We start from the raw sequence: 15,955 nt of genomic DNA, 5'->3' as shown, positions 1-15,955 counted from the left end.
TTTATTAACTTTGAATTGCAAATGTCTTGGCAACCCCAAGGGTGATATGATTTTGAATGTGACCATAGCTGCAGAAAAAGATAATATACTACAAGATTAAAGATCTGTGGCTGTTCCTTATATGATTTACTTGGACTAAAAATATCTAATGTGGACATAAATCTCCCTTTACAAAGTTACTAAGATATAGGTGGATCTCTGCCTGCTTTTCCATCACATTGTCCTTCCCTCTTCCTGTATTCTATTCCACTTTTTCTCACATCTTTTCTGATTTTTCAGTTTTCTTTGGCTCGCAAACTGCATTTAGGGATCAGATTTGTGCTCTTCATAGAGCAATCATGCATTTCAATATTTTGGCTGATTTGAAAGACTTATCAACAGAGTCTTATCATAAATTATACTTCCTTGTTTCTAGTTAGCTTCTGAAGTGCTTTCTCATCTTTATGCAAGAAAGGTTATGAATATGATCAAAGCCACTGGCCAGTGGCCTGCTGAAGATAATTTGTTTTATGGTAACTGTGAAGGATAGAGCAATCCTAGATCTGGAGTGATAAGCGGAATTTATTCATTTATTCATTTATTTATTCATTTATTTATTTATACACATATCAAATTTGTCACCACCGGTCTCATTAAAAGGGGCTCTTAGCAGTTTACAGAAATCAATTAAAATACAATATAAAACCATCTTAAATAAATAATAAATAAGTTCCAAGGAATGATAAAATTGGTGAACAGCTTGGGGAGTGTCATCAGGGCGTCAGCCACCCCGATGATGCTCCATGGGCTCGTTTGCCATTCTTATCCCAAATCCTGCTGGTTTATGCTAGCCAGACCCCAGAGGTAGAAGTGGGGGTGGGGGGTAGCGTTGCCTCTTTTTCTTCCTGACAGAGCCTTTTTTTTTTTTTTGGGTGTCCCTCCCATTCAAGGCTTTATGTTTGGATAGAAACTACCAACAGCAGCTTAACATTTTTTTGGCTCCCAAAGTACCAATATTCAAATAGGTAAGAGATTAGTATTTGTCTTGCCTTCCTTTAAACCCAGCCTTTGCTTTCCAATAATCAATGATCTTAGCTCAAAGATAAACTGTAAGTATCATTGCTACTGTCTTGCTTCATGCTATTTTATTCTCTAATGTGCCTTGTTGAATATAATTTTTATTTACAACAATGGTTCTACCATCTTATGCAGAGAGCAGATATTATCATGCAGACCATAGTTCATCACAACCTGTGGATTAGCAGATGTGGGAATTGCCCAAACAAGCAAAATTAAGTTTTTTCCTTTATTAAAATCCTCCCCACAGCCTGCAGATCTCTCCACAGATGTTACTGAGGCCTCTGGTCTAGCACTTCCAGAGCACTTCTGCCAGTTCTGAGGCCATTCCAGTGATCAGTATGGGGCAGGACAAGGAATGCCCTCAACTTATTTTTCTTTATGTTCTGGGAGGAATCTATTTTAAAGAAGTGTCATATAGATGTTTAACCATAGTCCGCTGCTAATTGTATAAGGCCATTAAACTTCTATTTTTTTTAGTCCAAAACAATTTAGAACAAGTAGCACCTACAGTAAGTTTAAGCAGTAGCTTCAGAACATAGGAGTGCAATCACATGTGTATTTATTTTTATTTAATTTATTTCTAGGCTTCCATGAAGGGTAGACATCTTTTGCTAGAAAACTATTTGTGGGCTTTCTCCACCTCAGGGATTTTTTGGGTGGTGTTGTTTGTTTTATTTCCTTATAGTGCTTTGGGCTTCTCCGTATATTCCATTGGGCCACGCGATGGAAAGAAACCTTTGTGTGTGGGAGGTACTTCAAGGCAATATTTTGTGCCGAGGCCCCTCAAAACTTTTAAAAATCTCTACTCCACCTTAGGTTCACTGGACCCTCAAGGGGAATCTAGGAATATTATTACTGCTCTGTAGCACCTCCTTCCTTCCTTCCCTCTCAGTGGAATGACAGCTAATATTTTAAAAATAATTAATAATATTAGTTCCTATTTGTAAAGTATAGGAAACTCAAGAGCTGCACAGGCAGTCATTTTTCTCCACTTTTACTGACCAGCCTGTAGCAATTTTTTTTTTTTTTTTTTGGCTATACATGCCTGCCCAGAGGAGTACAGGCAATAGTTTCTCTAAACCAGTGTTTTTCAACCTTGGCAACTTTAAGATGGGTGGACTGCAACTCCCAGAATTCTGGGAGTTGAAGTCCACCCATCTTAAAGTTGCCAAGGTTGAAAAACACTGCCCTAAACAGTTATTTGTAGTAGGCTGTCTTCTATGTCTCACTTCTCTGTTAGCATAGGCTCCCACAGTAGCACAGATAAAGGCACATCCTTTGATTGCCAGCATTTTGCCTGACCAGAAAAGCATCACTGTCACTTTACTGCTCCTCAAAGTCCCTGCATCCCATCTACAGGTTGGTATCAGAAATATAGAGGTTCTGTGATAGCCACACATGGTCAGCCTCTATGGTCATTCAATGGTAATGTTGCTTTTTATTTGCTTAAAAAAGAGGTGGCTCTAGGAACAGTCTGGCTTTTGCCCAAACATGCTTGGTGTATCTCTCTGACCTGTGTTCACTTTGTGTTTGAACCTGGCAAAAGATAAATAGGTTCTCCATCTGAATCTACTAGATGGATTTCTCTCCCTCCCCAAAGTCTGATTGGCACTATATTCTAATTACTGGGGAGAAATTTTAGGTTATTAAAAGTCTGGCTCTTTTCCTTGATCCTTAGATAACCCATCAGGTTAGTTGGGCTAAATTAAATTCAATAAGCAGTGCATTATTATATTATTTATATTACTTAGACACTGTGTACCATGTAAATAAAATGTGGGAAGGATGTACTCATGAATCATGCAGTTATTCAGCTCTTTAAGAAGTCAGACCAGGTGTTTTTCTACTGACATATTTTCTATTTAATTTTTACTCAGGTTGGCTGACAATTTTGCAGTTCTCAAAGATCAGTTGTTTCACTAGGGTGCACGACAGAAGAGCATTTTAAGGATGGGCTAATTATGGGTCACCATTTTAACTTTGGCACTAACCTAAAAGCATTCACAATTTATAGAGTTAGCAACTTCAGATGAATACACAGGACTTTCCTAGGCTACTAAGAACATCTAAACTGAGGGTGTTTCCCAGCCTCATTTTGCAAAATATACTGTTCTGTTATTAGCAGAAGGAATCTTGACATATCTTTAGAAAGCCACCTCTTTCTCACATGCTTCCTGAAAAGTCTAGAAGCTTCTCAGCTCTTTGATGGATCCCATCTAAAGGTTTATTGAGGTAACAAAGGATCACCTTGAATTTTTTTTTTAAAAAGTCACCTGTTCCTTTTTGAAATCACAACACTGGGACTGTGTTATAAAAGGCAAAGATTCAACAAGAGCTGCCGTGGCCCAAGTGGACAACTGGTAAACCCTGTAACAGTATGAGATATCAGACGCATCTTTCCACATTTTGCAGAGGGTTATGTTGCTGGGAGAAGCTGCCTGTGTGGCTCAGTAGATATGTGCATATTTGCATTCCTGAGAAACAGTTTCACAAGAAGGAATGATGATGACGACACTTGAAAAGAAAATGTATTTTCATAAAACTTGCAAAGAAGAAAATGGAATGGTCTTCCCACATGATCTTTTCTCAAGAAGTTCCAGTGCACTTTGGGATATTGATTTATTGCTGCCTAGATGTAGCTAACATTTCAAGTAATCCATAGTGATTTCAATTTACATTAAGTCTTTTAATAAAGCCGCTCATACTCTGGGGATTTCTTAAAGGAATAAACACCTCAGACTAATCAGTGCAGCTACAATGCATCTGTACTGCTTGAGCATAGTTCAATGAATGCATTTGTTTCTGAAAACAACCCTTTCGCTTCTGTATCAAATAGCCATATAGCATCTGCTGCATTTACTGTGCAATCCTATATATCTTTTCCCAGAAATAAGTCCCACTGAGTTTTATACATAAACCATTTATCCCTGACATTTTTTGCAGCCTGATGAAATTGTTGGTCCATCCGTAAAACCTGGTATCAGTTAATCTGAGGAAAAGGGGTGGAAGATTAAGCATGGTATTTATTACAAGAGAGATTTGCATCATAAATCTTCTCTTCCATAAATTAACCTAAGGAAGCTAATGGTGAGAAAGTCTTCTCTTGCCCCTTGCTCTCCCTCCCAAAACTTCTCTATAGGATATGGAAGACTCCTAAACAATCAGGATCTCAGTGAAGGAAGACTTGCCCCACATAATATCCTGGTCTTGCATCCATGTGAAGAATTGAGTATGTTATTCAATGTATGAGTATATTTGCTGGAGCCAGACCTAAACACAGTCAAGAGAATTGAAGACACAGGAGTCTGTGCTTATTTCTATACCACTTCTCACAAGGTTTCCAAAGCAAATCTAGCTGCTCAGATATCTACCATGTCTTGCTAAATATTGGCATAGCTATTTATCCAAATTATATTCCATTTTTCTATGGATCAAGGAGCTTAGACAGGTAACAAAAAATTAAATAAGAACTATAGAATAAGAGAGTATTAATGGAGCATTGTCTGCTGCAACTACATTACTGCTTTCTGTGCAGCTCCCTGAAATTAGAGATTTATTGCATTTCCCCCCATCCCAGGTCATTACCATGTAATTTTAACATACTGTTATTAAAGGACCTTTTCATGAGCAATTACCTTGGAAAATCTTGGAGCACAGATTTATTCTTAATTTTTAGCATGATTAATTTGAGTAGCACTGCCATACATAAATCATGTTTAAGAAAATGAGAATCCCGTGAAATCTGATCCATTTGCCCTTGATTTTTGTTGTTAGTGACAGAAAAATTATTGCGACTCTTTGTGAAACAGAAGAAACTTCAGAAATATACCTGACTGTCTCAGAGTGATTCAGAATGTTACATAACCAAGACTGGGTATTGCACAGGATCATATGAACATATATTTACATAGAGGAAGAAGAAAATAACTTTCTGAATTAAGTCAAGAGCTTAGAGTAGTTAGCTTCAACTTTACTTACTCAATTCAAGATGCCTAAAATTTGAAATAGAATGATCAGAGATAAAGATTCCATCTAATTTTAAAGCACATTTAATCTAGCATTTATCCATTCCGTGATAATTATTTCAATGAATTTCCTTTGCAGTAGGAATATATAATATGTAATTTCCTCAGTAGACGATACCAGCTCAGTCAGCAGCAATATATATTAATGTATATTAAAACTGCAAAGCTAATTTCAAAATCCTCAAAAATGGTTGATAATTGCTTTTTATTCCAGTTTATTTAAAAATGCAGCAGACTGGCTTAAATGAAATCTGAATAAAAGAAAGTACTGGTTCTGTCTTTACTTAGCAACAATTCTTCTTGACATAAATGAAATACCACATCAAGTAAACTCTGCAGGTTTATAACATGTAAGATCTTTCCTAACAGACAATAATTCTTGAGTAATATAACACCCAAATATTCCATAGTCACAAATTCTGACATATTGATTTGAAACAGAGCATTTTCAGCTTAAGAGATACTTAAATGGTTAGAAGTGGTTATCGAATGTTTGAAGCCAAGAAACTCACAAGTAATCTTTATAAGTATTGTCAATAAATCAATTTGATATGCAGATATCAAAGGCTGAATGGAAGACCCCAGTTTGTCTAAACAATGGAAGACTGTCTCAACATCTGTATAAAAATGTCAATAGATCTTAAATTGATTATTCACAAGAAAATAATTATTTCAGACTTGTTGGATCCCATTGCGTTTGAAAAGGAGTGAGTAAATCATCTTGCATGAGATGCAATGAGAATAATGTTTTATTCAAACATATGTTTTTGTGATTTCCTGAAAGTGTTATATTCTGGGATGACATCATTACATGTTGTAATTTGACTTTGAAACAGGTTTTCATATTTTGAGATTTCCCTATTTGGATGTCCAGGAAGATTGTTCAAAACCTACTATGTGGAAATCAATGGCTGGACATCAAAAATGGAATCTCTGCGCCATTCTTACTGCTAAAAGACTTGTCTTTCAATGTTGGAAGGATACATGTATGATCCCAATTAATCAGTGGGCTGAAAACCTGATGTTATTATAGACTTAGGAAACAGTTGCTTACAGATGTAGACTATAGTAAAAAAAAATCATCCTTAATTTAAACTTCTTTTGTGTTAAAATGTTATATATATAAAAACATATATAGGAGTGTATATGAGATGTTTATATAATGTATGTGTGTGTTTCCTTTTTTCCTTTCTTTTTTCTGTTTGATTAAAAAAAGTAAAGTAAATAAAAATTCTGTGAATGCTAATGTGAATTAAATATAAATGTGAAAATAATGAGAGAGCTCTAATCTGTCTTTGGAAAAATCTGGATGCCTGCTTGTTAAAGTATGTGTTAAGATATGTTCTGGATCCATTTCGTTTTAGGGTACTAGATATCATTGTCAGAATTAATTTGGGCAGATAACATTGTAATCTGGTATAAGCTAACATTTAACTACAACTGATAAAAATAAAGACAAATTCTATTAGCATTTCCTATTATTTCTGGTAAAATGTCAGAGTTCTCTGTAATAGAAATATAGCATGTTATGGATTTTTCAGTTCATTGTTCTTACAATTAGATCTTTGCAATTTTTCTAGTATTTTCTACAAAGGGTATTGTCAGGAGCTATTATTAAATCTAAACAATTATCAAAATTACATCTATAAACTATCTACTTTTTAAAAGACTAACTATAGAAAGCTTGAAATTGTGGTTTGATTTTTATTCTGAATTATCTGAGTCTGCATAATGTCTGTCTTAAATAACTGTGTCACTGAGATTTGTGTGCCTTTCTGCCTTAAACCCAAGAGACATTACTTTCCCTCTCTCTCTCTGGCTTAAATGGAAATGTTGGCAGCAAACGTGAGCATAGTAAGACTAGATCCATTATATTCACATTATAAATAAAAAAAACCAGAAACAAAATGACATACTCTATCCTTGGGTGATTGTTTATTACTTACTTTGTACCAGAAAGCTGCTGAGTAATTAATTGCCATTTTAAACTAGGGCTTATAACGAAACATATTCTGTACTAAAATTACACGTTAGTAAGGAATGTCAACTGAATGGATAGAACAGTCGTATTAATGAGCAAGAAAAAAGCCTCTTTTTTCAACTTTTTCCTCTTCCATTATTCACAAGGGAAACTTCTTTTTAATGTTTTTCAAAAAGGCCCTGTTTCCACCCACTATTCACAATAGGAATATATATATTTTGTCCATCTTGAGAGCTACTGTAGCCTAAATATACCTATGGATTAGTGGCATAGAAAAGAATTTAGGGCCTTTGAACAACCTTTGGATCCTTAGCATCTGTCAGTTCTCTCTCCTGTCCAATCCCATGCAGATATGTGGAGATTTTTGATGTTGTGATTTCCTGACTTCAGAAAGTGCCAGACAGACAGATTGATGGGGAAACAGAAAGAGAAGATAAATCACAGAATTCCTCCTTCAGAGTCAAAGAGTGAAAGTTCAAAGAATCTGTGGGCCAGAGATTATTGGATTTACAGTTTAAATGTCCAATAATGTTACATAGAAAGAAAGAGACAGAAAGTGTAAGAAAGAACATGAAGACACTTCTACTATTAGTTGAATTTTATTACATTTCCTTAAAGTAGCCAAGTCATGAAACCCCTCTGATCCTGTCAACATGGCTTTTAGTGATTTAGCATTTCAAGAAGTATCTTCTGTTTGACAATTCTCCTAATGGACTGGGATGTCCCTCTATTGTTTCCAGTTAGCTGGTCCAGAAAGGCATATGAGGGATTTCAGTGATCCCATAATATACCTTTCTTCATTCTTCTCCTGGGTAATGGGGAAAGGGAGATGCTGCATGGGATTTCATTGTGCTGGAGCAGTGGTTTAAATCTCCCCAGACCCGTGTTCTGAGATGTAGAGGGAGGGTGAGCTAAAGCATGGAAAATCTGTGAATATGAGAATGAGGAAGGATGTGTGTGTGTGTGTGTGAGAAAGAGAGAGAAATTAGAGAGATGAAAAGGATCTCTCTGTAGGATCTGTCCTACCATTGTCCTTGTTCTTGTTGTCAACAACACCATTATCATAATATCTCACCGTTTCTCTGGGAATTCAACTGGCATACATAGTGGGATATCCTGGTTTTATATCTAGAAAAACAAGTCAAGACAAAGTGTCTGGCCCAAAGTCACCCAGTTAATAACCAATACTATGATTGAGTGGAGACCTGAACCTGTGTTTCTCCAGTCCCAGATTGATACCTTAGCTATTATACTATATTGGCAAAGTGAGGCAAACATCTCCTGTGGAAGATGCTGGAGAACATCAGAGATAACTTCCAGCTCTTCCTCATAAACCCCTATCTGTTGGGCAGGACCCAGTTGCATGTGCCATATAATTTGGCCTGAACTGACTAACCTAGGCTGCTGCCCTGAGATGCAAAGGAAACCCTTCTCCTACGGTCTTTGTTGAAATAAGATTCAATGCCTGTTAAGTGGTTTCGGTCTAGGGTAGCCAAATTTATTGGGCTGATTCTGCAATGAAGGTCTCACCCAACGGGTTTGGCCTACCTACACCACAGGCAGCTTCCAATGCCCCATGGCATATGGTCTCAGTAACAAGATTCCCCTGTTTTAGAGAAGATGTTCTCTCACCTAAGAAACTACTTCAGTTCTTTTGCCCAGTGAGCATATACTTTGCATGAGTTTATGGATTCTAATTATTATATTACAAAATGATATTATGTTACAAAATTCAAAGATTGAGATTTCTTTCCTAAAAAGTCTTTATTCCCACTATCTTTATTCCCAATTAGTTAGCAAATTTTAAATAATGACCATCAGGTTTTAAGCATCACAATTCAAGTTGCTTTTCAGAATATTACCATTTTCATTAGTATTATGATTAATTTAGTAAGTTTTTTTTTAAAATCATACATTATCTTATTTATTGCTGTCATTTTTTTTCCTTTGCAAATATATGGCTAAAATTGACAGAATTTATGAAGCCACATGTTTTCTGCATTCCATATAATGAGATGTTCCATTATTTTATATAATATGCTTACCATGATCACTTATGCTAGGATAGGAATTGGTTGTAGGAATGTCTATGCATACACATGTCGGAATGTATATATCTGGGAAACGTCCTTCATTTTTGTGTATTCAGTGTAAGGGATGAGGGTTATTCCTGTCTGCATATAAATTTAATGTTGATTATCTCCTGTTAACCAGCTAGGAGAGACAGTTTGATATAGCGGTTAAGGCACCAGGATAGAAACTGGGAGACCATGAGTTCTAGTCCTGCCTTAGGCATGAAGCCAGCTGGGTGACCTTGGGCCTGCCACTCTCTCTCAGCTCTAGGAAGGAGGCAATGGGAAACCACTTCCGAAATCTTGCCAAGAAAACTGTAGGGACTTTGTCCAGGCAGTCGCCAGGAGTCAAAAACTGACTTGAAGGCATCAAAACAAACAAGCAAACAAACAAAAAACTGGACAGTGAAAAATCCTTTCTCTTTTGTTCAGGGTAGAGTAACTTTAGCTGTTCTCCTGACAGCATTACTTCTTGGCATGATATTGGAGCAGGTTGTCACTGTCATCTTTTAGTATGCTTTTTTTCAATTTCTCAGTTAGCAAGCAAGTAAATAAAACAGGACTTGAGCAAGGATGTTCATTTTAATTTTCCTATTGCATTTAGTGAAGCACTTAAATTAATTTAAAACATAAAGTACTGCCTTGTACCATATCAGACTATTCATCTACTCAGTGTAGTTTTCTAACTGGTAGTGTTTGCCAGGGTTTCTGGCAGAAATCTTTCCCATCAACTACTTGAGATGTTGGAATTAAATCTGGGATTTTTTGCAGGCAATACATACTCTGTCTTTGAGTTATAAATCCCATTTTAGTTCCTCCTTTACTCAAAACCTGAGAAAGTTCACATGTTGCTGAGTGCTTTTCCATTTTAACTGTAAGTGTTTTTACCCCAAGTACCATTCACGCATTATCCCCACCTCCAAAAGTGTTTACAGGAAATGACAGTCAATCATGGCTTCCTCATGAGTGTACTGGAATTTACAAACATATTTATCATATTGCCATGTTATTAGGTGTATATTTAAATGTAGCTTCAAAATATAATACAGGTAGTCCCCAGTTTAAGAATGAGTTCCCTAGGTCAGTCCTTAAGTCGAATTTGTATGTAAGCCGGAACAGTATCATTGTATAATTCTGTATAAGTAGTACTGTGCAATGAACTTGAACCGTTGTGTATTTAACTTGAATCACTGTGTATATAACTCAAATTTTGCTACAATAGGCTCTGTTCTGTAACCCTGGTGTTATTAACCTGGGGACTTCCTGTATACTGAACTGCTTTGACCTTATGATATAAATCACTCCATAGATAAACTGAGGAGGAGGATGCTTACCCAAGGTCAAACACATGATGAGACTATGAAAGATCAAAAAACACAACCTAGATCCAAATCCAAACCTTCTGGACATGATATGAGTGGAAATCCCAACTGCAGACTTACTAGATTGTGCTGCTTCTTTCTCATGGAGAGAAACTCTTTTTATTTTGATGGATATTTTATGTTCTCAGAAATGTTTACAATGTACACAGTGTAGAAATGATTGATGATGTGGTGAACCAGAATGGTAATAGCTAGAGGTGTTGTTGTTGCTGTTTAGGAATTAATTATGGCTGGTGTTAGCTAAGGAAAAAAATCATTTTCAGTACCATACAATAGATCACATACTAACTACTTGAGCATTGATTTAAATAAGTATTTAGCCCCTCCATCTAGATTTAAAGCTTGTGTGTGTTGATTTATTTGAATGATTAATCTAGCCTATTGTTAAATATATAGATTCTTATTATTAAGCCTACAATGTTGGGTAGAACACAGATTACTCATATCAGCCCTTTCTGTACACAAACTTTCCTTCTCATATGCAACCACCTAAAATTCAAGCTATAGCAAGGATGGGCAACTTGGAGTCCTAAAAACACATGTAATCCTCATCTTAATTTCATACCACCTTGTCTAGTTTAAACAGTTCAGATCACTTATGCCTTCCTGGAGCCTGTTGCTTGGAAAAGAGAAACAGAAAGGAGAAGGTATCAGAAAGAGAGAAAATAGAAATGACATATACACCGAGAAGGCTCTTCCCACCCAATTTGGGCACTGGCTTTACCTTGGTCAAGGGGAAGGAAGAGGTTTTGCTTGCCACAAGCCAGAAAAGAAGTAGAATGATGGAGATAGGACAGACAGAGTTAATACGGAGTCAATAGTCAAATTAAGGAGGGTAGTCAAATTAAGAAGTTAGGGGGCCCTAGAATGTATCTTACCATGGCTTCTTCAAACATGTTACAACTATTGATTCTAATGCTTCTATTTTTAGTATAAGGGGAACCTGCAAAAAAGAAGACAGCCAAAGGGATGCAACTACAATATTTAGGATACTACCCAATCCATGTTATTCTAAGCCAGCTCCCTTCCCTGCGTTTCCATCAACTTCTAGGAACAATAACTAGTTCATGACCACTGAGTCTGATCAGCCCTTAGGAGCAAGGGTGGCCTGTATATCAGGAAGAAGAAGGTGTCTGTCTCAGAGGTGGATGTAGAATATATTCTCCTAGGTTTTAGCATATCTATTTTATGCTAAACATTTTAGCATAAGATAGTAACATGTGCCTCTGATATTAAAATTAAATGTATTATGCAAGGTTTTAAAATTAAATACGTAATACATTTAGACCCTTAAAATTAAATCCTTAATGTCTCTAGTTACGTTGACCAGGAATTGGTGCTTTTTTCTAGAACAGGTATGCATACTTTATAGCAGTTTTTCAACTTAAACCTTCTGTTTTAATTGTCTAATATGAGGGGGTGAAAGAGGTGGTCCCACATCAATGAATCCATTGCAGAAAGTCAATAATGAAATGTGTCCTGCAAGACATTTTGCTTTATGCATATGAATACATATTGCAGATTATACTGGAAAGACATATAATAAAGGTTCATTCTTTTTGGCCTGGATGAAGCAATATCATTCCATTCCATATCAGATGATGATAATGATGATGATTACTACTACAACTATGCTCTATGCAATTTGATATTTCTTTCCTGGACTTAGACAGGTCCACAGCATAAGAAATGTTGTGAAAGCAGATGCTTCATTGCAGGTATCTAAAAGTCTTCAGTACACGTCTGGCTCTAAAGACTTCGTAAATCTGAGATTCAGCCTCATCCAAACAATCAAATGGGTGCCATTTGGAAATTGGTTACAGCTAAATATATACTCATTATTAAAAATATATGTAAACTGTAATAGAAATGCAAATATTGGAAAAGTATAATAAAAGGTTAATAATACTTTTGGGGAGAATCTTTGCTAGATGAATGTTTTATTCTTTACACTTGATGTTTTAAAAATAGTCTACATGAGTTTCTTTCTTTAATGGCATTTTAGCTAAGTTGAGGTTTGTAGTATAACCATTAAATTATAATAACATACATCCAAGTATTTCTTATATACGTATTCATTGATTGCTCTTTGTGTGGTATGTAGTAGTGCTAGGTCTCCATTAGTGTATCTTTAATGGGTGGCATGTGAAAAATAGGACAGACCAACCTAAATAAATGTCTGCATGAATATGCATATATTCTTGACAGAAATTTTGCAAAACCTGTCTATAATAATACTGTTATGAGGACTATCTACAAACATAGTTTGGGTCTATTAGCAGAAGAAATCAAAAGGTTTAAAGACATAAATATCAAAGAAATACATAAAATAGCATTCCAGAGCAAGTGCAGCCAAAACTGATGCAGGTGACCCACAAAACAATACATGTTTTACACCACATACTGATTCTCTTAAGGCTTTAGTGACTTGAACCTTCACTTATGCTTTCTACTTTGCCTTCTACTCTAGCTGGGCCCAGAATATCTTTCATTGAAACAATTTTAACTGAAGCTGCTAGGAATGCAACTTCCAGCATACAAAGTATGTGCTTTAGCAATGAACTACAGTTTCTCATTAAATGTATTGAATTGGATCTTTCCACAAACAACTGCAAATTAGATCAGGATGTCTTTGATCCTGATATATATGTGTAATTTAGCAGCTCCAGGGACGCAAGGCATTGGACAGACTTTCCCAAAACCAATTGATGCTTGTAGTTTTCCTCAAAGCCAGCAAGATTCACCTGAAAAAGCCCCCAACTTTGCTTCCATACTGTTACATGCTCCTGGGAAAGATTACTGGGACTCAAAAGTTGCTGCTCAATAACACTTTTTGCTTTTATCTTGTAGTAAATATTTCATTAATCTTTTCCTGTTCCATACTATTTAAAGACTCGCTACTTTCAACTCACTAAATTCACCAGGGAATCTCAGAAGACTACACAACGAAAACAATGTCACCTACAAGAGAGTGTAGAAGGCATCCCAGGGCTTGCCTCCAGACAGAGCATCTCATTTATTCCTTTGCCAACCTGGCACCAGTTATTCTGAGATATTGGCTGAGCAAAATGCTTCCAGTAAATAACAAAAATGGTTTTATGTACCTAATAATTCATCTAGCTGTTCCCATCAAATTTTCTGTTCATCTTTAGACAATCAACAATTGTTTTTGAAGTGTTTTAGAGCCTTCTCCTTCCCCATACAGAAAATATCAATGAAGGAATGAATCAATTCTCCGCATGCATGCATGCATGCACGGGCATACAGACAGACAGACACCAGTAAACACGCCTTAGCAGGGGGAGGGGGGAACCATCATTAATTTTTTCCCCCTATATATTGCATAAGGAGAATGCATGTGGGAGCTCGTTTCTGTATGGTTTTATAAGTGTGTGAATATGTACGCATGTACCCACACAGATACTGTAGGATCTCACTAAAATTAACTGTATTTTCCTTGCATCCATTAACCAGTTCTCTCCATATTCCATGCAGCAAGAGCTGCATATCATTGATCCAGCCCCCAGTGACGTCAGTGTGTGTTTTGTTGATGACATCAGAGAGAGCAAAATCTGTCCCCATGTTAGCACAACAGAATGTTTCCTCACAACAGCATATACAGCTATTCTAACAAGCCTTTGCCTAACTTGATCACATTCCTAGTGATAAGCTGAGTGTAGAATTCCTTTTCTGTTGCTTCCAACTGCTGGTGAGGAGAAGGTAGAATAGTTGTCTTGCCCTACAGTAAAATAATTGTTTACATGCATGTCTTGATATGAGTTGCCTTAGCCTAATGAAAATGCAATTACTATAGAGAAAACTAAATCTGGAACATTGTGTCTGCCATTTGGCTTGGAAATCAGATAAAAGACAGTGCCATTACAGCTTATTGAAACACGACAAAAAAACTTTCAGATACAAGTCTTCCATTAAGAAGCTTTAGTAATGAATATCTCTTCATCTTGTTGAAAGAAAAAAATGGAAGGAAGGTTAACAAGGAATCTTGACACCAAGACATGTTCCAGGCAATTACTTGTATGTGCGTGGAAAGATGTCTCATTTTTTGTTGGGATTTTGACTTGTTAGAATGTTTTTTCTCCTCGTAGACCAAAAAAAGAAAAGCGTGTTGTGCCATTGTATCTGCCCTTGTTCCAAAGAGCTGGCTTCATGTGGTATCTGCCTTAGAGGCAATATTGTTCCTTGTCTGCCTTTAAGTATATGCAAGAACATGCAGGACATGAAATACAAATAGGGATTAAGGGACACCAAATTAAAAACCTTCTTAAAGTGCATGGAAACAAGTAGTCTGAGTTTTGATTTGTATGGCTTACCCTTGCATATCTGGAGGAATAGGGATCTTCAAAGAGCGCCCAGATCCGGGGCTGCCACCTCTTCCAAAAGCCCCCAGGCCTTCCATCTGGGGAGTCACTCAGGGCTAGGCGTTTAGTCATCTCCAGCTCCTCTTCACCATCACCTGAGTCTCCTGTGCCATCTGCATCTCCATCATCAGCACTGCTATCCAGAGGTGCTCCACCAAAGCTGTCCAGGGCCTCTTCAGCATCACGATGCTGCCTATAGGTCATCCAACAACAAGGCTCCACATCTGTTTCATCAATGCCCCAGAAGGCTAGCTCCTCCTCATACAGAGGTCCACACACATCTGCTGGGCAATGCAGCTTACCTGTCCGGTAATAGTTCAGGATGTGGGCAAAGACACCTGGGTGCCGATCAAAGAAGAATTCATCTGCACGGGGGTCATAGTCAAAGTGACTGTGGGCATCTGGCTCAGCGATCCAGGCCAGCCGAGTGCCAGGCAAGGTGCGTAAGGTGCTGCGGTAAGTCTGGTGCCTCGTCCCTCCCACATTGATCACAATACGATCACTTTCATCGCCCTGGCCCATCTCGTCTCTTATTAGGCATGTCGTGGAATCATCCAAGCAAGCACAACACACAGCAAGCACATGAGGGGTGGCTGTTCATCTGCAATCAGTAACTAACTTGATACCTTAAACATATGGGCAAGAGACGCCCACTGTTCTTAGCCACTTATATCCTTCACAGCTAGTGATGCAAAATCAAGAGTACCAGTGAAAGTTAATGATGGCAGATTCAAGTTCTTTATTAGAAAATTAACATGATCTTAGAGTATCATTAAATGTAAGGTTCAGGTGCCTACAGATAGAATATGCTGATGAAATGCTCCTTCCAAGAACAAAGATTGTGAGGGGTGTTTTGTTAGGGAGGTAAGGTTGGTTATCAGTGAGGAAGATTGCTTCCTTGCTTAGCTGTGGCAATTAACACATCAGTGCCACACTGCTGACCTACAAAGAAGATGCAAAGAGTGGTGATAGGGGCCTGCAACAAGAGGCTGAGGGCAGTAAAATAGGGTTTCACAGACACAACCCACACACACACGCACACAAACACACAGATTAA

At 37.2% G+C, this 15,955-nt stretch overlaps 1 protein-coding gene across 1 annotated transcript in view; it reads right to left on the bottom strand.

Annotated features, from left to right (window-relative positions):
• Window positions 1–15,420, bottom strand: part of KCNC1 (potassium voltage-gated channel subfamily C member 1) — a 125,913-nt gene extending 110,493 nt beyond the window's left edge. Inside the window, exon 1 of the mRNA XM_007430650.2 lies at window positions 14,851–15,420. Coding sequence (XP_007430712.1) covers window positions 14,851–15,420 — 570 coding nt within the window. The remainder of the gene's footprint in view (window positions 1–14,850) is intronic.
• Between the last annotated feature and the right edge of the window lie 535 nt (window positions 15,421–15,955).

Source organism: Python bivittatus, unplaced genomic scaffold, assembly GCF_059951505.1.
Source record: "Python bivittatus isolate LINGU-HERP-01145 unplaced genomic scaffold, Pbiv_v1 ctg000480_np1212, whole genome shotgun sequence".
Taxonomy (NCBI): domain Eukaryota; kingdom Metazoa; phylum Chordata; class Lepidosauria; order Squamata; family Pythonidae; genus Python; species Python bivittatus.
The sequence above is the reverse complement of the archived record's forward strand: the minus strand, read 5'-3'. Positions and strand labels throughout refer to the sequence as shown.